At 37.8% G+C, this 23,601-nt stretch overlaps 1 protein-coding gene across 1 annotated transcript in view; it reads right to left on the minus strand.

Annotated features, from left to right (window-relative positions):
- The window catches only part of FRY (FRY microtubule binding protein), a 259,681-nt gene that overhangs the window by 161,215 nt on the left and 74,865 nt on the right, over positions 1-23,601 (minus strand). The window contains exons 4-8 of the mRNA XM_044913570.1: positions 12,189-12,328; positions 8,049-8,139; positions 7,747-7,826; positions 7,551-7,631; positions 1,340-1,508 (exon numbers count right to left, since the gene is read on the minus strand). Of these exons, the coding sequence (XP_044769505.1) occupies positions 1,340-1,508; positions 7,551-7,631; positions 7,747-7,826; positions 8,049-8,139; positions 12,189-12,328 (561 nt within the window). The remainder of the gene's footprint in view (positions 1-1,339; positions 1,509-7,550; positions 7,632-7,746; positions 7,827-8,048; positions 8,140-12,188; positions 12,329-23,601) is intronic.

A 23,601-nucleotide genomic window follows, 5' to 3' on the forward strand; every position in this document is an offset into this window, starting at 1 on the left:
GCTGGGATCATGACCTGAGCTGAAGGCAGACGCTTAACTGGTTGAGCCACCCAGCACCCCCACAATTGTATTTATCACCACAATTAAATTTAGAACCTTTTCATTATCCTCCAGAGAAACTTTGTGCTCTTTAGCAGTCATTTCCAACCTCTCTATCCACACTCCCTTCCTCTAAACCCTATGAAACCACCAATCTACTTTCTGTCTCCATGAATTTGCCTATTCTGGACATTTCATATAAATAGAATCATGTAATATGCGGCCTTTTGTGTCTGACTTCTTTTATTTAGCATTATATTTTCAAGGTACATCCATGTTGTAGCATGTATCAGATCTTCATTCCTTTTTATGGCCAAATAATATTCCCTTATGTGGATATACCACATTTTGTTTATCTATTCATCAGTTGATGAACACTTGGGCTCTATTCACTTTTTTGTTATTATGAATAATGCTGTTACGAACATTTGCATTCAAGTTTTTGTGTGAATGTATATTTTCACTTCTCTTGGATATATCCCTAGAAAAATGTGGAATTGCTGGATTACATAGCAATTCTAGATTTAACCACTGAGGAACTGTCAAACTGTTTTCCAAAGTTGTTATGCCATTTTATATTCCCACCAGCAGTGTACGAGGGTTCTAATTTCTCTACATCCTTACCCACACTTGCTATTATCTGTCTTTTTGATCACAGCCATTTTAGTGGGTATGAACTAGTACAGCCTATATGCCTAATCCCTCTATCTAAGCTCTTCATTGACAAAGACCCTCACTAAACCTAGTTCACAGCAGTATTAAAGAAAGTTTTATAAATTCTAATAGAGCCACATGTTCTGCAAAATCCACATTAGCAACAATTCTTTTGTTAGTACATAATGAGAAACACTGCGTAATTGACACCTAAACCATATGTATGGTTTGGTTGATTTTTAAAAAACTGATTCTCTTTTATAGTAGGAATAGAAAGTTTTCTGCATTATTTAAAGTTCTGATGCCTATGAATGTTAACATAGCCACCTCAATGCTATCAATTATAAAAAGGAAAAAATCAGCAATCAACATGTAGCTGATGAGTCAAAAAGAGAAAAAAGCCAACCAATAAGACATTCCACTATACACCCTACTTCAAAGGTGATAGGAAAGTTTAAAAGTGAAATTATCTGGCTGCAACTCTATTATTTGGTTACAAAGCACGTTATGCATTACTGAGGAAAAAGTAGGACTTTTCTCCACATTGTCAAGTGAATGGGCTTTCACATTCCAAGTCTGTCATTCTGATGAAGGGAGCTGTTCAGGTTGATAGCCCTTTGGTTCTCCTGCCCAAGATATTACCTACCTGCATAAACTGAAGAGAAGCCTCGAAGTCCTCCACTGGATACATCTTAATTCGAAAGAACTTCATCCCCATTATCAAGCTGATAATGCTCTGAACAACATACGGGCTCTGCTCTTTGTGCCGTAATTCCTTGAGTTCTGCCATAAATTTCTTCTTTACAGCAGGGAATCTAAGAAGAGAACATGAGTGGTTTATCAAATAATGGGTATGAAAGTGACTATAATGGAGGCCTCCAGCATCTAGGAGTGACAGGGCACAGTGACAGGAGTCCTTTGAATCAGTTGAAGTACATGGCTGTCATTTTGTAAGGATTTCCTATTGGGGATTTGGTAAAGAGTACAATCTTCTCCTTTCTTCTCTTATTCTAGAAGATGCTCAGCATTTCCTTCAGTCAGGGAGAAGATTCAGGGTTATTCAGACCCTCTCAAAATGGCCTCGCTGTTAAACTGAGCATGACAAAAAGCTCCATTTCCTCAGGCTGGGCAATTTCCAACATATTTGCAGACCCCAAGGGCCTGAAGTATCTCTAACTGTAAGTATCTGAGCGATAGCACAGGCCTGTTATCTCTGACAATGACAGCAAATCATGTAAAGAAATCGTCCTAACACATTTCCAGAGTTTTCTTTTTTTTTTTTTAAGATTTTATTTATTTATTTGAGAGAGAGAATGAGAGAGAGAGAGCACATGAGAGGGGGGAGGGTCAGAGGGAGAAGCAGACTCCCTGCCGAGCAGGGAGCTGGATGTGGGACTCGATCCCGGGACTCCAGGATCATGACCTGAGCTGAAGGCAGTCGCTTAACCAACTGAGCCACCCAGGCGCCCTCATTTTCAGAGTATTCTATTGTTGTTTCTTTTATACTTTTAGGTTAATAATCATTGAAAAAAATACTTTTAGGTTGTAAGAAAATCCAATGATGAAAAAATTCAAATCAAATCTAAAAGATGAATAAGCTTTTTCTACACGCACGAGATGTTACAACTAAAAAGACACAGTCTGCAAGGAACTTAAGGCGTCTGCATTGCCTAACAGTAAAATATTAATAACTAATAGTATTAATTACTACAACGTTATCATATAGGATTATAAAAAAGAATAGATCCTAAGAGGTTGGAAAATAGTAGCAGATCTGCAAAGTACCCAAGGTAGAGAAACATATACATAAAAGTTATCCCAACTATTTCTGAAATGGCTGGTTAAAAGAAAAAGGAAAGCATTCTAAAATTCATTGTGTTTTGCTTCCTGAGATGATTAGCCTGAGGTTCTAGAGATGTGAAAAGGTCATTTAGGAGCAAGGCATGATTAAAGAGGGCTATTATGATCATAAAAGTTAAAGGCCAACTAACAGAATCCTGGAAGGTTGAAACGACTCTTGACAGCTCAAGGTAGAAACCTGAGGACAAATAAAGTAGGCGGTAAACATGAAGCTATTGTTTCACCAGAAGGCAGTACAAGAGGGCCATGATTGGTAAGTTGGTGTCAGAGACGTGGCGACAGCTGGTCCTTTTCTCGTTCTTGGCCCCGGTGCAGGAGGGTACGTGGTGCTCGTTTGGGAATAATTGGTTAAAACTGTATTTTTTTAAACCAATTTACAGATTTTTCTTCTTGTCTGCTACGTATATTTCACAATAAAAGAGGTTTTTAAGAAGGCAATGGAAGAGAAAATATAAAATCCAAATTCCAATGTCATCTTAAGCTACTTCTTATAGAGTAGGAAATAATGTGATGCTGAGGACGGAGCCGATGACAGTTATAAGCAGACATCCAGCACCTACGATATGCCAAGCAAAGTTCAGTGAACCCTGCATTTTATCGTCACGATCATGTAATCCTCACAACTTGAACAGAGTACTGTTATCATACCCTTTTTACAGAAAAGGAACTTGAGGCTGAGACTTCTTAATGATAAAGTCGCACAGCTGGTAGGTGGCAGAGCCAGAATTTCAAGCCAAATGTCTGGCTCTAGAGTCCCTACGCTTAATCTCTGTGCCATGTTTTGTCTGGACCAGTGGTTCTCAAAGTCCCCCAGATCAGCAGCAGCAGCCCTGCTTGGGAACTTGTGCAAAACACTCCTTATTGGCCCACACCACACCTACCGAATAAGAAACGCTGGGGCTGAGTTCCAGGACTCTTGTTTAACAAGCCCCAGAGGTGATTCTGCTGTGCTCAAGGTTATGAAGCACCAGTCTGGACTAGGAATAACGATAAGGTATATTTGTAAGGTGGTTTATATTTTCTGCACGTTATACTCTTACATTTTTACCTTCGCAACAATCCACTGAGTCAGGCAGTGAACGCATTTCCATTTTACAAATGAAGAAACCGATGTGGAAGATAAACATGACAAAGACTCAAACCCAGGTCTTCTGACACAAATTCCAGGAATTTCCACTGTACTCCAGCTGCCTTACATTGTCATGAACTATGAAATACAGTCACTGCCTTAAGAACAGTGTACAGTTTCGGAAGATAAAGCAATGTAGAACTGACCATGAACCATGCAAATAATAATAATAATAATAAATAAGATTATAATCATTAATTTATAAATAATCATTATTTATAAAATTAATTATTATGATTAACTATTATTTATATTATTGAATATTATTTATAAGATTAATTATTACATAATAATATATAGTAATAATATTAATAACATAATTTAATAATAATATCATAATTATTATTTGTGAGGTGTGTTGGCTAGTGCCTGACCCTTTGCTGGGATCTCGCTGATCCTTCCGGGAGATGGAATGGTCAGGCCAGATCATTTTCTCATATTTCACATTCCCTTTTATGAGAATAATACACTTAAAGAGGCTCCAGGGCATAGGAGGATGAAAGGGCTCTTTCCAGCTGGATAATTAGTGGAGATTTCTGGGGATTTGAGTTGGGGCAAAGGCTGAGTCTTTAGGCAGAGATGATAAAGGGTGGGAGGCAGAGATGGTGTGCAAAGCAATGGGAACGACACTTTTAATCAAGATTATAAAAATTTACTAATTCTCAACTGGATTTTTAAAAATTATATTTTTATTCAAGTTATTCCCAAACACTAAAAAAAACTTACCAAGGATTTAAATTTTGAAATGTGAAAGCTTAAAAGGAAAAAGTAATCTTACAGGTTAGAGTTATATTGTCTTAAAGACTGTATGATACTTAGGAAAGTTTGTTTTCTATCCCTAATCCATGATTAAAACAAGGAACAGTAGGAGAGGGCAGGTTACTTGTATAACTTACTAGTTCAACATTCTCACGAGTGGGTGGCTGACAGTCTATTTATTTTTCATGGAAGAATAAATATGGCTATCTTTCACTTTTAAAAGTCCCAGATGACATAAACATACTATTTTAGCAATAAAAAAAAAATCCCAAAATCTACTTGCACTTAAAATCTATTTTTCCATAAAATAATTTTAGGGAAAAATTAATTCATTTTCAGTGACTGTGCCTTTAGTGTTTTGTGCTGTCTTTAGTAAATACAGTAACTAAATGATTGCTCAGTCTTTGGTATACTAGAACATCCTTATAAAAATAAACTGCTTTGAAATGTTGAGTACATATTATAAAAGTGAGAGTTTAAGAATATATACATTATGATTTTTTTTTAAAGATTTTATTTATTTATTCATGAGAGACAGAGAGAGAGACAGAGGCAGAGGGAGAAGCAGGCTCCCCGTGGAGCAGGGAGCCCGATGCGGGACTCGATCCCAGGACCCTGGGATCATGACCTGAGCCGAAGGCAGACGCTTAACCAACTGAGCCACCCAGGCGTCCCGATATACATTATGATTATATCACATAAAGAGAAAGTAATTTTGAAATCTATGTATCTTAGAGGCCATTATCACTATTTAAATAAATATACCAGATTTGAACCAAAAAAAATTTACCTTAAAAAAAGTCAAACTTAACTGACTTTCAAAACATCAACACTTTGGGTGAACATCACTAAATAGCAAAATCTTTTTCCCTTAATGATAGGAATTAAGTGCATTATCATTGGTAAGATCAAAAATAGTGATTTTGCTAAAACTTAAAGACTAATACTAAGCATTAATAACTAAAGTCATAATGAAGAAAATATTTCATATGCATTACCACTGGGAGCTAGATGTGAAGTCTAAAATTAGAAATGTTATATTACTCAAGTTTAGCACCCTGTACTAGATAAGCATACATCCTTTTTTCCCCCCTGAGAAAAAAGGAAACAGTACTTTTTTAAGGCAATGACAAGTAATGTTTCTGGCATACTCACGGAAAGGAAGCAATGTGATAATTTGGATTATGACACCAGTTTAAGATTGTACTATCTATTAATAAAGGTTATCTATACATTGACTGGTTGAGAATATATCATTATGATCACTATACACTACTGTAGTTACTATAAGAAGCCACTGACCAAGGGGTTCTCTTATGAATGGAAAGTACTGGAGCATTGTCCAAATTGAGACATTTCATATACCCGACTATTGCCGAATTGGGACAAATACTGACATCATGGAAATTAAAACAAGCCATGGTTGGCAAGAAAACACTGGCTTGGTGGATCATATAAATCTGACCTAATATGGAAATTCCTATAACCTTAGAATGTGGCTTAGTTATGACATTGTTTTTCAGTTCATTCACAACCAACTCAAAATCACTATTGCTAAGGAAGCTCATTCTACATTCTATTCTACAATAGCTATGCTATTGTTATGCATAGTTCACAAAAACTAAGAAAAACACAAAAAGCCATTTTTGGCAAATTAAATTTTCCAAATGATAGTATAAGAGAATTGGGCTGGGATAATTACAGAAGGAATTACACAGGAATATGTTGAGATTTTCAGAGTTTGACACAAATGAGCCAAATACATATCAATAACTCATTTTTCTGATCTTTTCTAGGAATGGGGTTGATACATGTGAATCAACTTGCTAGGTAATTAAAGCTTCTCCCTTCAAAATGCCAATACTTTTTATCATTCAATTGCAATAAAAAGAGATGTATTGGGCTTTTTTTTCTTGATAACTCATGAACCACAATTATGACAATGGGCTGCAATAAAAGTCAGTATATAATCTCATGCAAAATGGCCCAGATAACACTATTGTTTAGTTCTTATGTATGCTTTGGCTACTTTTTCTTTCCTCTCTGTTGCTGCTAGTCTTTGAGCTTGATATTTCTCACTGGCATCAGTGTATCTACCTCTATCCCATCTAACACTGATATTTTATGTGTTAGAAAAAATATACAGTTGAGATGAATAGATAAACCAGGTTTAATAAGTCACACCGAAGAATTTTGGGGGTCTGTTTCCTGAGTTCTTGTCTCTGTTTTCACTAGGTAAGGTTGCTGAGTAAGTACTTTTTTACAAAATTTTGTTTTTTTATAAACTGGGCATTTCCATGCTATTAAATTAGGAAGTTCCATCTCTTGGAGATAAAAATCTCCTTCTGAGGATGCATTTCACAAGCATCAGGGCATCACTGTTGCTTTATTAAGCTCACCTCTTGGCCTGGATTCATATTTTGTCTCTGGCTCATTTTGCTTAACCTCGGCATTCAGGATTTTGCCTGATTTGCCTCAGGGCTGAATAAGATGAAGATGGGTGAATAAGGTGTGACATCACTTTTGGAAGAAGTATATATTATTGCTAATAGTCTAACACCACTTTGTTCTAGCCTGCTAAGTAGTGTTATGGGGCCAGATAAATTTAGCAATGAGAATTTTCCTCTGACTTGTTTCCATGACAGAGTCTGGGACATTTTTAGCTCAGCTGAATTAAGTAAGGTCTATAGTAGAGGGACGTTCTAGAACGGAATTTTCCCATTCACAGATGATATATATCGTAACTACCCACTCATGGAATATAGAAAACAAAACTTCTAAAACTGGTAAACTTCTTTGGGATATTTGGGCAGAGAGAAAAGTAATTTGGTTAGTCCATTTCTTTCTTTGATGCAGTAGTCTGGAACTCATGGACTCCTGGTAGGACCTGGCCCAACTGCCAGGTAAAAAAGACTATGGAGAAAACAACTGAAAACAGACTTGGTACTTGCTTTGAGGGAGCTTTTAGTCAGTTTCAGAGACATGGTACCCATCGCAGAAAGGAGCCTAGCTCTCTACTAGCTCACACACAGCCCCTTCCTGAGAGCGGGGCTGGGCTGCAGTAGAAAAGGCACTCAAGTTCTTATGGTAAAGGACTGAGTTCACTTACTTAGCTTGTGCCAACACGCCAATGACTTCCGCATACAGGTCTGCCACAATGTGCATATTGCCAGTGTTAGGACCAAGGTACCTAAATAAGATATGATTAGACAAGTGAGGGGTCCCCCATCATCTAAAAAGAGCACACTTGTTTTAGATTTAAATACCCCACTTCTTCAAAATTCTAAAGAGAAAAATTACTTTACCCTTCTTTGTACTTAAAGTGCTTGAAAGCCAAGTTAATAACGTCATGTATTAGACTGTCTATTACAGGATGAAGTGGAATCTGAAAAGAAAAAAAAAGATGGCTTTTAACTTGGAAGGGAATATTAAGGATCAAATCAGTAACAGTACTTCTGGTAACTATATATGGCCTTTAGCAATCAATAAACATAATTCACATGACCCAGTATTTGAAATTCATGAACAATTTAAAACTTAGATTTTAAAAACATAAGTAGCTTTTAGATAAATCTTATCTAAAAGGAACATTAAATTACTGACCTACCTGTTTCAAAACTTCTATTAATACTAAAGAAAAAATAAAATCAATGGCGAGGTCCCGTCTTTCCATTAAATAATCTCGCTGTTGTTCATCACTGTAAAATTTAAAATATTCACATTCAGTGGCATTGAAGATATTCTCGGAGTGACACAATTCACCAAACATCAAGGGCTCATTCTCAATGGACTGCAAACCAATTCTGCTATTATGAGATTACAGTGGTAAATATATGCTAACATTTATTATCAGTGAGTGAGGTGTAGGGAACTCACATAGGAACAGAATATCTGACTTCAAATTTCAACTTTTCAGCCACGTCAACTTGAGTAGCTACTTGTGAATCTACAACCTCATTCAATGGACTTTCTTTATTTTTATAAAGATTTTATTTATTTATTTGAGAGAGAGAGATGAGAGAGAGAGAGATCACAAGCAGGGGGAGGGGCAGAGGGAGAAGCAGGCTCCCCACTAAGCAGGGAGCCTGAGGCAGGGCTCGATCCCAGGACCATGGGATCATGACCTGACCTGAAGGCAGATGCTTAACAGACTGAGTCACCCAGGACTTTCTGGAATTCTATCATCTGTAGAATGGATACAGACCCAGGGCAGGGTTGCCATACTGGAGGTGGCTATTGAGAAGCTCCTGTGAAAGAAGCTACACAGTGTAGGAAACAATAAGGACAGAATATGATTATCAGCTACAGGAGGACTACGGAGGGTGGAGAGAGGTTAGGAATCACTTTTCTTTTTTTGTTTCCATGCCTCTTTCCTCTTGACCTTCTGTCACTTGAGATTTATGAACGAAGAAGGGAAGGGGCGGTAGGACAGAGAATGGTTATAAAACAGGTGGAAGAAGAGGTAGGAAGAGGCAAAGTGGAGTCATTTGAACTCACTCAAAAGTTAGGGAGCAGAATTAGCACCGTCAGAAGGACAGAAATGTCAGTCCACCCCCACCCCTATCGCCACTCCCAAGCCCCAGGTGCTTCCTACCTAACATACTAACTGAGGGCTAATTTGGAATTGAACCAAGAAAGACAAATGACATGATTGCCGAGACCCCAGCACAGAACTATGGCTAAGAGCATTGGCTTTGGTATGGAACAGTCCTGGGTTAAAATGATGCCTCCTCTATTTACCAGTAATTGCTCCATCTACAAAATGGGAATAATAATAGTAATTACAGAAAGGTCTGCTTGAGTATTAAATTAGACAAAGTGTGTAATATATTTAGCATGGTCTCCTGACACGGAACTGCTCAATACTTGCATATGAAGGAAAAGCCATGAGAAAGGATGACCAGATTTGGGTTTGTCAGGCAGGTCTGTTTAAAATAAAGCAAGAATATTATAAATAGGGAATGTTCTTCCCTTCAGCCAATGGGAATGAGAAGAAAGGACGGTGATATTTAAGATCTAAAAAAGAACTTCTGAAGAAGCTCTGTAACCTGGAGCAAGTCAAATGAAGGCTGGTGAATCACAGAATGGGTTAACAAGGGAGGCTGCAGCTGTAACTCTCAAGGAGAAATGTATGGACAGGGTAGGAACTCATTCACTCAGGATCATTGTGAATGGTCCTGCGGAGAGGAAGAGCACTGGCCCAAACCATCTATCTGAAGTCCTTCAGGACCCACTAGACCTGGAAAGAGCTTCTGCCAGCTGGAGGAGAATTGCATGAAAAAAGAGAACATTCAAGAGTCTGACCTGGAGATTATATCATGGAATAAGTATATGAGAAGTTTAAAGACCGAAAGGAAGGAGAGCTTTCAAAGATGGCCAGCAGCAGTAGACAGAAAATTGTTGTGTTGGATGGCCAACAAGGATCTTTAAAAGGGGCCAGAGGACCTTGAGAAAGTAGCAGTTCTTGGCAGGGAAAAAAAAAACTTTAAACCCCTGATTCTATTTAATAAGTCAATTTATGCTTTCAAATAAAAGTAAGACCTATACTTTTCCAATAATGAATTCAACTTTATTGCTGGTTTGAGATCTAACTGCCAGGACCCGGGCAGCATTTGACAAATTTATTTGGCAGTCAAAATGTTGATGTTATACTAATCTTAGAAATTGTAACCCTGGTACACATCTGTCACATTTGACTGTTTTTGGTTGCTTATGCTTCTCTCTAAAGTTCCTCTTTTCTTTTTTTCTAGTAACAGAAACTCACATTATTACCTACATCATGCTCTAGACACCCTCATTCTTTTGGCTTTCTCCCAAACACACATTCTTATTTTGAACTCCCAAATGTTAATTAAATGCTGCTGAGTTGAATTTCACTGTCCTGATGCCATGTTTGATCTTGACAACTACTCTCATCTCCTAAAAACAATCAGTAACCTGATTTTTAAAATATTATTTTCCAATCCATAAAGAAATAAATTCATGAAAAGAAAATAATTCATGAAAATAAATTCAGTTTTAGTAGCTACATTCTGACAAAACAGAGAAACAAAACTAAGACTCAATTAATTCAACTCACTAAAACGGCCCCATTCCTCACCCCCCAGGAAAAGTTTAATATCTGTTTATAAACTAACATGTAATATGGGAAGAATAATAAAATGATACCACTAGTTAATTAATTAATTAATTTTTAAAAAAAGATTTTATTTATTTATTTGAGAGCGAGAGAACGCACAAACAGGGGGAGCAGCAGAGGGCGAAGGATAAGCAGACTCCCCAGTGAGCATGAAGCCAGACATGGGCTCCATCCCAGGGCCCTGGGATCACGACCTGAGCCAAAGTCAGACACTTAACCGACTGAGCCACCCAGGCTCCCCTAACACCATTCATTTAGTAATTACACAGTCTGAACCATTTTCAGACACAGAATTAAGATTTTACCTTTAAAATTTGATACATCAAAAAATACGTGTAAGAAGAGACTGCTAATTAATGTGGGGTTACTTTTTGGAGAGCTGAACTATTCTGGAATTACTAGTGATGACTGCACAACCTTGTGAATATACTAAAAACAGAACTACACAGTTTAAAAGAATGAATTTTGCCATGTGTACATTATATTGCAATAAAAAGTTCCCTCTCTTCAACTAAAAAAAAATGATTCAATACGAAAAAGTTATTCATTTCTCTCCCAAACAAGATGATAAATAAATGACTGAATCTTGCATAAACTCGAGCATATTATAAAATGAAATTACAAGTTTGGATGAAATGTAATTCATTTCATGACATTGAGAAGTGGATATTTAAAAAAAAAAGTATTAGGAGTGTCAAGAAAAATGAGAGATAAATCACAAGAAGTAGTTAATATCTGATTTTCTGAATGATTCATTTCCATTTATTCTCTTTAAAAATGCATAATCAATTCATACAGAGAAGTCTGTTTTAAAATAATTTTTAAAAGGTAAATATAGCACACTTTCTTATACTTACTTATATTTCAAACATATGAATTACATATATTTACATAAATATTTGGGGGATGCACATTCATTTGACAGTACAAGAATCTTAAATTTCACGGTTGCTGCAGTGTTTCTATAGCAGCAAGTTCCACTTTTCAAATCCATAAGAGAAGGGGAGCACAGAATAAACAAACAAAATTCTCAGCTGCAAGGGAAGTTGGAGATGGTGTAATCTGACTTCCCTGTTTTGCTTGTGAAGAGACTAAAGTAGAGAGAGGTGGTGAGTTGCCCAAAGTCCCAGGGCTAATTTGTGGCAGCTCCAGGCCTACTGCTGATGTCCCACCCTGCCTCCTCCCCACCTGGGCACCCTGGGCACTCAAGGTTACTAGCAGGGACGAGGCGGCATCATGCCGGGCCTGCAATAGCCCTTCTGCTTTTAGGGTATACACTGGAAGAGACAGGGCTCAGGAAAGAAGCAGACACAAGGGTAACTCAGGGCCCTTTACACCTGCCCCATCAATGTCAAAATAAGGCTGAGTATATCTTTTCAACCTGTGACAAGTGGCCATGACTAGTACTCCCACTGCTAGACAGCCCTTCTCCCCCTGCCCCCTGCAGCACCTGCTAGGTATCCATGTACAGACAGGCAGATTTAGATGATACATAAATTCCATTTTGATTTATGTTTCTGGAAGGAAGGAAGGAAGGAAGGAAGGAAGGAAGGAAGGAAAGAAGGGAGGGAGGGAGAACCTCATAATTCCTACACAAAAGAAATGTACCTTTTTGATTTATTGCTTGTTCTTGGCCTGTATTCATGTGATTCATCCTCAATGCCATTTTGTCTTTTATACCAGTCAAATAATGTACGCAGAATGGAAGGCAGGCAGTATTCAGAAAGGGAGCTCATTGAGTTGATGACCTACAGAGAAAAACAGGTGATAAAAAGGCTTTGGTGGCCCTGCCAATTACTGAGAAACTTTTCATTTAACAAATAACTCCAAGCTATATTCACCATAAAACCTTATTTATCACATCTTTCCTTTAATAATCTTTATTAGTACATTCCCAAGGGCCCAAATCTCAATGTTGACAGATGTTCCTTATAATTTTATGGTTCAAGAAAGTTAATTACTTTGACTTCCTTTCATTCTAGAAATCAGATGTTAATTGCATACAGGTTATTCATGGACTGCAGAGAAATTATCTTCCCATACTGTCCAAGAAGTATAGTGCCTTGTACTCCTTAAGTCTCAAAAATACTTTAAATAAATATTTTAATTAACACAATTACATTAGTCGCTTAAGTGAAATAAAAAAATCTAGCTCCCAAACAAATAACCTAAGTGGTAATACAATGTATGGGTTTCTGCCAATAATCACTCATCCACTCATCTGAGTTATGACCCAAATTAGACTCAAGACATGAGCCAGGAGCAATAATTTCCTATGTATCACCTTAAAGGCAAACTACTGCTCTCTTTTTCAAACAATAAACGTATCTTTGATAGAGAGTTATTTTAATTTCCTTATCTGGAAAGATTTGTGATCTTTTATTAATTATCACGAGAAAATGAACCTCAATTGATATCTCACACCATGTGCAAAAATTAATTAAAAAAATCATACTGTAAAAACTTAAAACTATGAAACTTCTGAAGAAAACACAGGAGGAAATCTTTGTGACTCTGGGCTAACCAAGGATTTCTTAGGTAACACACCAGGAGCAAACTCCATGACAATTTGATCCTGAACGTCATCAAAATTAAAAGCTTCTGTTCTGGGGATGATTCAATCAATCAAGGATGGTTCACTATTCACAAATCAATCAACATGATACACCACATTAACCAAATGAAGGATACAAAGTCATACAATCATCTCAATAGATCATACTCAATGGTGAAAAACTGAGAGCTTTTCCTTTAAAATCAGGAACAATACAAGGATGTCCACTGTTACCACTTTTATTCAACATAGTACTGCATGTCCTAGCCACAGCAATCAGACAAGAAAGAGAAATAAAAGGCAATCAAATTGGTAAGAAAGAAGTAAAACTGTCACTATTTGCAGATGACACGATACTATACACATATATATAAAAGTTATATATACATATTATATATATATGTATACAAAACTCTAAAGACTGCCAAAAAACTATTAGAAGCAATAAACGAATTCAGTAAAGTCACAGGATACAAAATTAATACACAGAAATCTGTTGCATTTCTATACACTAATAACAAAGTAGCAGAAAGAGAAATTATGAAAACAATTCCATTTACAATTGTACCAAACAGAATAAAATGCCTAGGAATAAATTTAACCAAGGAGGTGAAAGACCTGAACTCTGTTAACTATTAAGATATTGACAGAAGAAACTGAAGAAGACACAAAGGAAAGATATTTTATCTTCATGGATTGGAAGAATTAATATTGTTACAACGTCCATACTACCCAAACCAATCTACAGATTGAAGGCAATTCTTATCAAAATACCAACAGCATTTTTCACAGAACTAGAATAAATAATACTCAAATTTATATGCAACCTTAAAAGACCCTGAATGGTCAGAGCAATCTTGAAAAAGAAGAACAAAACTGGAGGTATCACAATCCCAGATGTGAAGATATACTACAAAGCTCTATGTAGTACTGGCATAAAAACAGACACATAAGATCAATGAAACAGAATAGGGAGCTCAGAAATAAACCCACGCATATATGGTCGATTAATCAATGACAAAGGAGGCAAGAATACAAAATGGGAAAAGACAGTCTCAATAAATGGTGTTGGTGTTGGGAAAACTGGAAAGCTACACACAAAAGAATGAAACTGGACCAGTTTCTTATACTTTCTCACACAAAAATAAACTCAAATTAGATGAAAGACACCTAAATGTGAGACAGAAAACCATAAACCTCCTAGAAGAAAACATAGGCAGTAACTTCTCTAACATCAGCCGCGGCAACATTTTTCTAGATATATCTCCTCAGGCAAGGGAAACAAAAGCAAAACTAAACTAGTGGGACTAAACCAAAATAAATAGCTTTTGCATAATGAAGGACACCATCAACAAAACGAGAAGGCAACCTACTGAATGGGAGAAGATATTTGCAAGTGACATATCTGATAAGGAGTTAATATCCAAAATATATTAAAAAAACTTAATACAACTCAACACCAAAAACTCCCCCCAAAAATCCAATTAAAAATGGACAGGGAATTAAGCCAAAATTTTTTCCCAAAGACAACAAAGAGATGGCAAACAGACATATGAAAAGATGCTCAATATCATTAATTATCAAGGAAATGCAAATCAAAACCACTATAATATAATAAATATAATATAATATAATATAATACCTTTTATGTGTCAGAATGGCTAGAATCAAAAAGACAAGAAATAACAAGTGTTGGTGAGGATGTGTCCAAAAGGGACCCACATGCACTGTTGGTAGGAATGTAAATTGATGCAGCCACCAAGATACAGAAGCAACCCAAGTATCCACCCATAGATGAATGGATACAGAAGATGTGGTACATATATGCAATGGAATATTACTCAGCCATAAAAGAGAATGAAATATTGCCATTTGCAACAACATGGATGGACCTAGAGAGTATTATGTTAAGTAAAATAAGACTGAAAAAGACAAATATTCTATGATTTCACTTATATGTGGAATCTGAAAAACAAAACAAACAAAAAGGAGAACCAGACCCATAAATACAGAGAACAAATTAAAGGTTGCCAGAGGGGCGGGGTTGGGGGATGCGCAAAATGGGCGAAGGGGGTGGGAGCCACAGACTTCCAGCTATGCAATGAATAAGTTGCGGGGATAAAAGGCACAGCCTAGGGAATCTAGTCAATGATACCGTATGTTGTACAGGGACAGATGGGAGCTACACTTGCGGTGAGCACAGCAGAATGTATAAACTTGTGGAATCACTACGCTATTCACCAGAAACTAACGTAACATTGTGTGTCAACAACAGCTCAGTAAAAAAATTAAGAGCTTCTGCTTTTAGAAAGATACTGTCAAGAAACTGATGAAAAGACAGGCTGTAGACCCAGAGAAAATACTGGCAAACACCCCTCTGATAAAGGCCTTATAAACAGAACATGTAAACCTACAATGAGATACATTTTCACCACCTCATTTACAAACACAAATTCACAAAATTTCTTACAAGCAAATTATAACCCCCAGTGCCGATGAGACAGTGATTAAATAGGCATGTTCAAACACTATTGATAGATGAAAAAGATTGGCATAATCTATCTGGAAGGAAATTTGGAAATGCAGATCAAGAACCTAATAAAAGGCATTCTCAATAAGCCCATTCTTAGGAATTTAACTCAAATACATAATTAGAGGTGAGTAAGAATGTTCAGGACAACATTACATATTATACAAAAAAATGGGAACACCCTAAATGTCCAGCTATGTGTAAATGCCTTAATACAATGTGGAATAATGTGATGTAGATTATCTCTGAAACCATTAAAAGTCACATTTCAAAAATATTTAATGACATGAAAATGTTTATATAATGTTAAGTGGAAGAAGAATTTAAAAATCATTTAACTGGTAAGATTCCAACTCGGTGCAGACCCTACGGTAAGTATGCATATACAGAAAACACAACTTGGAGGAGATATACCAACATACTGAGAGTGCACACGGAAATCAGGAGTCCTCAGGACAGAGATCACTACAGGGAGAGGTAGGTGGGAGGTAAAGAGACATGTTTTACCTGGGCCTTTTATAGAAAGGGTAGAAATGTGAGATTAAGAGTCAAGAAAAAAGCTGAGCAAAGACTCAAAGGCAGGAAGCCTATGGTCATGAAGGTGCAAATAATTGTTTGTTCATAATAATTACAGTGATTAATTTAATGAAGGTTTTGAGTGAACCGAGAGAAGAAATATTTGCCTGGTGTAGGGACTTTGGTATACTAAAGAAAAATACTGTTGAAAATTTTAAGCTGAAACTAAATCATAGCAAGTATTTAATGCTAGTCTGAAGAATTTTAGTTTTCTTCTCTAGAAAATGGGAAGCCCCTAAAGATTTCTGAATAGGAAAATAAGCCCGTAGACATGTTGAGGAGGTTTAATTCAGCAGTGATGTGTAGGATGGACCAAAAGGGTCTGCCAACAGGGGTGGTTAGGAGCGTGAGCACGCGCGCGCGCGCACACACACACACACACACGCACACTTTCACTCTCTCTCTCTCTCGAACTGAATGAGGTTATTGCAACAGTCCCAGGCACACAGTGATCACGGCTTGAGCCGGGAGGTGGCAGAAGAAATGGAAAACCTTAGTTAACTTAAAATGTTTCTGTAGTTCAGCAGGAGAGGCTTAACTTCTTTTTATAAAGGAACTAGAGCAAGGAGAGCTCAAGTGCTTCGTGTCAATGGGACTTTCCACTGTCAGCTTTAAAAGCAGCTCTAAGATTGAACAGGACAATTATGTGTTCTTCCTCAGATTCTCTTTCTTGCTCTCTCTTACGATTATGGTTATAAGTACATACACAAAATTGTACATTATCTTTAGCTATGGTTTAATATCAGTTTTCAGAAATAAATAGGCTATTGCAGTCTGCCTGCCCTGTGAACATAATCACCAGTTTTTTTTAATTGAAAAATATCTATTTTTTTAAAAACAGCCCTCCCCCCACACACTGTAATATTCACAGCCACAACATATTTTCCCTTTGTTCCTGTGGATATAACAGTGGGAAATTTGGGGAGGAAAGCAAATTATGGCATGTCATGGGGTAATTTACAAGTTCTCTCTAAAGTTACCCCAGCACAGGAAAGGGTACTTCCAATCACCACTATCTCATCTAATATTTTGAATTGGGAAATGAAGGGGGTTCCTCCCAGAAGGGGGAAAAAAATCAGAATTCAGAGTTCCTCACCACGGATTAATACCGCCTTAATTATCGCATATGTAATAAAATCCCCAACCATCTACTATTGTATTTCAGTAATTTAAAAACACTTGTGTAAGTCCGGACGAGACTAAAGGAGACACGATCACTAAAAGTAAGGTGGTATCCTAGACAGTATCCTGGAACAGAAAAGAGCTATTCAGGAAAAAGAAATAAAATGCAAATACAGAATTCAGTTACTAATAATGTACCAATGTTGTTTTCTTAGTTGTGACAAATATACATGGTAAGGAAAGGTGTTAATAAAGGAAACCGGGTGTGGGGAACCTGATAAGTGTCTGTACTATCTTTAAACCTTTTCTGTAACTATTTACAAATAAAAAGTTTAATTAAAAAAACACTTGTGTGGGATATTTACATGCTTCTGTTATTTACTACAGACCCATAAATGTGATATAAACCTATGTTTACCCCCTAATTATCTCTGGGTAGAGCACACAATGTTTAGTTACTTACACTTACTTAGGTGTAACCCACGTGCTCCATAGAGAACGTCAATAGTATTCTTTAAAGCTCAGCCATAATAATTTTTTCTATCCATTAAAGTCATCTCAAAGCCATTCTTGGTATTATATCTACTGGACATACTTTCCATGGCAAATATACTGAGACCATCTTAGAAGAGATGAAAGGTCAGGATGGGGTGGATGTGTTTTTTCCATCTCTCGGTTATAGCCCTTTTGAGTCCAGGCTTTCAGGAAGGAAGGGTGGAATTTGCAAAGACCTGGCCCTCAAAGCTCAGGAAGGGAGGAAGGTCTAGCTGGCTTCTTGGTTACTCAACTCCTTCATTTACGGGAAGCAGAGCCAATGGTGAGATGAATTCTAGCTCTGTGCTGCTGTTGAAAGGGGGCAGGCCCATTTACAAAGATGTTCTTGTTGCATTTAAATGATCATATTCTTCCATCATAGATGAGCTAGGTACTGTGCAGCTTGAGGAGATGAAGTGCACGGAATCACATAACCATTTCATACTGGTGTTTTCTTTTTGGGGGGATAGAGGGGGATACTAAATGTACTTTGCAAATGTTTCTTGATGTTTATTTTGGCATTTTATGTATAAATAGGCTAAAAGAGACTGTCCATTATGCTGTAGGTTAAGACATTAATTCTTCATAAGCATTTTATTATACTTGCTGAATGCAAAGAAGGAAACTTTACATAAATATTTGAATAATTACTCAGTGGAGTCACTTCATATCTTACAGTAATAAGGCTGACTTGTCCTGAGTGGTGCATTTCGTGAATAAATTTTAAACTAACTTCACTGATAGTTTAATTTCTCAAAATAGTTCAAATGGCCAAGTACCTGGGGGTCAGGGTACAGTCTATGTAATACCACAAAATGCTGATTTATTACAGTAATTCAAGTGCGATTTTTTTTACTTGATCATATATCATACTAGTGCCAGATAATCTAGCATTCAATCAGTGGTGACAGATACCAAAGGATTAAGAATAATTTCTTACAAAAACTTAAAATTATATAAATCTACATATTAAATCTATTTTTCCTGCAAATTAGGAAAAGATCTGTATTATTTGATTTTAATATCTTAGTTCATTTTATAGAACAAACTGTTCCACTGGAGAATAATTGAAGAAACACTGAATAACACTAATATGAATCCAATGCCAGTTAATTTGGTTTTACTCTTGACTGCTTATATTTTTCATTTATATATTTTAAATAGATTTTGACTGAACTGTATAGCATTAGAATCAGTGTTGAAGCACTAGAATTTCATCTGCTTCCTTTCCAGAAAAATTATTGCCTACCCAAGATGGTAAAAAGTTATTTTTGCTCTATTAGAGAGGTATAGATTTATTTTACCATGTGTTTCCTATTTATAGATGGTGTTTTTAACATATTAAGAAACTGAGGTGCTACAAAAGTATGTAAATATTTAACATCTAGAGGAAAACCCCAGTTATTCAGAATGCCTGAGCAAAGTATCTGGAATTTATAGAGATGACACTAGTAAAGAGTATGTCACACTGAATTGCAAATAAGCTGCAACTTAAATAATGTTCTCAGAACCCCCTATGTGATGACTGATCCTTCACAAGCCACGTTTTCAAAATTTCATTAGTGCATTGGGAAGATCAGATGGTCCTAAGTTCAAGTTACAGCTCTGTCCTTTATTGGCTGTGTGAGCTTGGGCATGTCCACTTCTCTGAGGCTCTGTGTTTCCAGCTGTAAAACGGGACTGAAGAATATTTACCTCGCTGGGTTTTTTCCGAAGAGTAAATAAGATACTATAAAGTGCGGGGCACGTAACAGACCTTTAAAAATGTCTATTTCTATTTTCCTCTTCCATTTCTAAATACTGAAACTGAAGCCCAGACATAAAAAATTTTGACTCTGAGAGGATCATAGGCTAAGTTAATGACAGAACAAATGATAGAAATTATTGACGGGATTTTACTTATCAGAGCTGATATTGTAAAAAAAGAAAAAGAAGGAAAGAAAGAAAAGAAAAGAAAGGAAAAGAAAAAAAGAAAGACCCACCTAGCTCTCATCCAAGCACAAAGATACCAGGGCCTCCATTATAACCCTGGTAGCTTGGTTTGTGTTCCCACACTTTTCTGGCTCCAGCAGATGCAAACACAGGGCCTTGCAAAGGCTTCCTTGTTGAGGGGTTTGAGCAACGCCTGTCCTACATTAGTGCCATAAGAGAAAGGTAGGGAGGCACGGGGCTCCCTGGGTTTGCTGCAGGCAACAGCTCACTCTGGGAAAGGACACTATCCTGGAACCAGAATCAATAGGTAGAATAAAACCACTTATTGTGAGCCCAACTTATATACACATCAGTCTCTCAGGAATCGCAACCACCTGAAAACACTGAGCCCAAATGTAAATGAAGAATGGACACAACCGTTGGCAGAAAGGCACAGTGCTAAGCTCTTGTATTTCATTCAGCACAAGAGGGTTCCATAAAACACACAAGAGCCTCATTGGATTCTGCTCTCCCATCCCTCATCTGGGGACCCACCCTTCTTCTGGCCAAACTCTCAATCAGCCAAGCATTGGTGATGTTTCCTCTTCCTGCCTCACTTCTCTGACACCCAATTTCTGCTCTTGCCACAGGTAACCTTTATATAAAACATCAGAAAGGGCAAACCCACTGGCCAACCAACAGGACTTTGTGGTCATTCCCCCTCAAGTCTCCTGAGCAAATGACACTCTTTCTCAGGTTCTCCTTGAAACACTTTCCTCCTCAGGATTCGGTGATGCTGCCCATCTTAACCTAGACTCTCTCTCATCTCCCATATGGTTACTTACACAGTGCTGAAGCACAGTAAGACAATTCGCCTGTGAAAGTAAGGATTTGGAGCCTAGTTCTGGTTGTTCTGGCACCAGCTCCTTTGGGGAGTAATCATACTTTACTACACCAAGAGGAAATAACTTCCCCTTACTGTATGTGACTGTTTTCAGAGACAAAGTTGGAGCAATACTTCAAATAGAAAACAGCATGCAGCATACAAACGTTGGTGTCATGTGACTTACTGCATGTTTAGGTCATTATTAGATAGAAGCAAAAGTCTAAAACCAAGGGCAGACAAACTTGACAAGAAAGCACATGTAAAAAAAGCAAGAAAGCACATGTAGCTGGAAGGTATATGAAATGATAATGATTCGGTGATTCCTTTATTCTACAGCCACAATTTTCATCTCTGTGTGTAAATGTATCGAGTGAGTATCAGTACCTCCTCCATTAGGTGAGGCTTACTGTGGAGTACTGTTTTTCCCTGTTTAAAATGGGTTAACGCGGTATTTTAGCTGCATCTGGTCCCCATTTACCCATGTCCATGCTCATCACAGGTTAGCTACTGTTGCACCCGAGAATCCAAAATAAAATGCCTTGGACTTTATATTTAAAAAGGATATCTGTAAACTTTGATAACAGAGGAAAGTCACTTGAAGTTAGAACGGGGAGCTCACCATGGCCTCCATTCATAGGACTCCCCCCGCAACAGACCACAGATAGGAAACTCATCACCAGTACCACGATTGTGTTCTGTCTGGTATACTGCTTTTCCATTGAAGTGTTACAGCCAGTCATAATCAGCCAGCATAACCTAGCATAAATGCTTAAACTATTTAATATTAATCTATCGACTATGAAACTGCATTCTACATGTCAACAAATAGCATCGCAGCCAAAGGCTTTCTCAAAGCCGGTTTCCAGTGAGCAACTAACTGCTGATCTCTCATTCCTCTGTGAGGGTCTCTGCCCAGCTGCCATAATGGCCCATCCCTGCCCTGCAAAGCTGCATCTTCTTCTGAGGCTTCTTCCAATTATTTTGGCCATCATTTCTTTTCTGGGCATCCTTCTGTGGATCCTACTTCCTGATCCTAAACTCTGCTTCCCTAGGATATTCTCCACGCATTTGCTCTGGTCTCTAATCCTTCGGTGTCTGTTGAGTGACCCCATAAATGAGCGAGCCCCGGTTATTTCTCCTCAGATATCTTACCCTCCCTGAAAATTCAATACGTGTAAAATGATTTATAACCTCTCATTAAGCCCAGCGTTTCTCTGTTGGAAGCAACTTCTTATCCATCAGAAAGAGTCCAGACTTCATGGTGTCCTTGGGCCCCCGTGTGCCTGTCCCGCTTCAGCCCCAGTCACTCCTCCGTACTCTGCTCCTCACACTGCAACTTCTTTGTCCACGCAGACCCTTCTGCCTGGCATGATCCAACCCATTTCCTCTGGATAACAGATGTCTTTAAAATGCCACTGGGCCCTGACTGCTTCTGTGACATAGCTGTCTACCTTCTGGGCATCATTAACTGCTCCCTTGCCCGAGTTCCCAAAGCACTTGAAATGGACCTCGGGTATAGCATTCATGCTGTGCTGTTACTTGTTGGGATCTGCCTTGTTCCTGGGATTGAGAATTCCCTGAGGGCAGGAACTCTATCTTACTGTTTTTATAACCCCAGAACCTTGCACAGGTCCTAGTATGCTTGGCCACTCAGTATTTGTTGAATTGAATAGAAATGGTTCCAAACCATGGTTGAAAACCATAGTCACTTTTTGTTTCTCCTTCTCTCAACCAATATTGATTCTTCTTATACAATTTTACATAAGATTATTCTTTCTAGTTCCATTGTCTCCGTTTTAGTTTGGACCCTTTCGGTCTCAAATCTTTATCAACACCCAAACTCCCCAAATGCCTCCACACTTCAAGGATCTCTTCATTCATGAACCCTGCTACCTCGGGGTTGACACCAAGTTGCTACTTTGATCAAATTGATCCTGGTATGTCTGAGATAAAGCTCCCCCTAATGCCATAAAGTCTCCCACAGTCTGATCCTTTCCTACCTGGTCTCTTCCCTAACACTCCCAGCCAATAGGAAAATTTTGTGTCTCAGTAGAAAACTATGCATCGCTCAGAGCTCACCTCTCTAGGGGTTATCTAATTTGAGTCTGTGGGAGCTATGCACCTTTTAATGCCTTTGAGCTATTTTAAAATTGTGCATATGATAGACTACTGATAGCAATGCCAAGGATCCTTGTCTACAGACAGAAAAAAACACTGTGCCCAGTGAAGGTTGAATTGACTTCACTCTCCCACTGTTGGAAAAAGCCAGTTTTGCCTCTGATTGGGCATTCATTTCAAAGTTCCTGACTTATAAATGGGTCCATTTTGGGGTTCTCTTCTGAACTGGTTATAACTTCCTCACTAAACACGAGTTTTTATCTCTCACCTGTGTTCATTTTATATTTCTATGAGAGTCACAATGTCGCCTCTTTTTGAATATTATCTTTTAACAATACACATCTTCTGTCTCAACTAACAGACCCATTCATCAGTCTCCAAAGATAACTTAAAATGTCATTTTTTCTGTTCAGGGCCTTTGCACATTTCCTATCCTCTTTACTATCAACACCCAGTAAAATCCCATCGCTTCTATTGTTTCAGGCACCTGATAAACTATGTCCTCTTCTAGAAAGATTTCTCTAGCCATCAGGCCCTGAAGTGTACGTCTTCTGTTCCCTGAAATCTCACAGTGTTTACTGTTGCGCCATCCATGTGGCATTTCTGACACACGCGTTCCCCTGTCAGAGCTGTTTGTGCACTGCCTTAAACTCTTCCAGATCTGAAGCTCTTGGAATGCAGGGACCACATCCTTCCATCTCTGTCCCATACAGAGCTTTGTGTGTATGTACAGGCAAACACACACACACACACACACACTTTTGATAAATGTTTGCTAAAATAAAGAACT

This window comes from Neomonachus schauinslandi, chromosome 3, assembly GCF_002201575.2.
Source record: "Neomonachus schauinslandi chromosome 3, ASM220157v2, whole genome shotgun sequence".
Taxonomy (NCBI): Eukaryota; Metazoa; Chordata; class Mammalia; order Carnivora; family Phocidae; genus Neomonachus; species Neomonachus schauinslandi.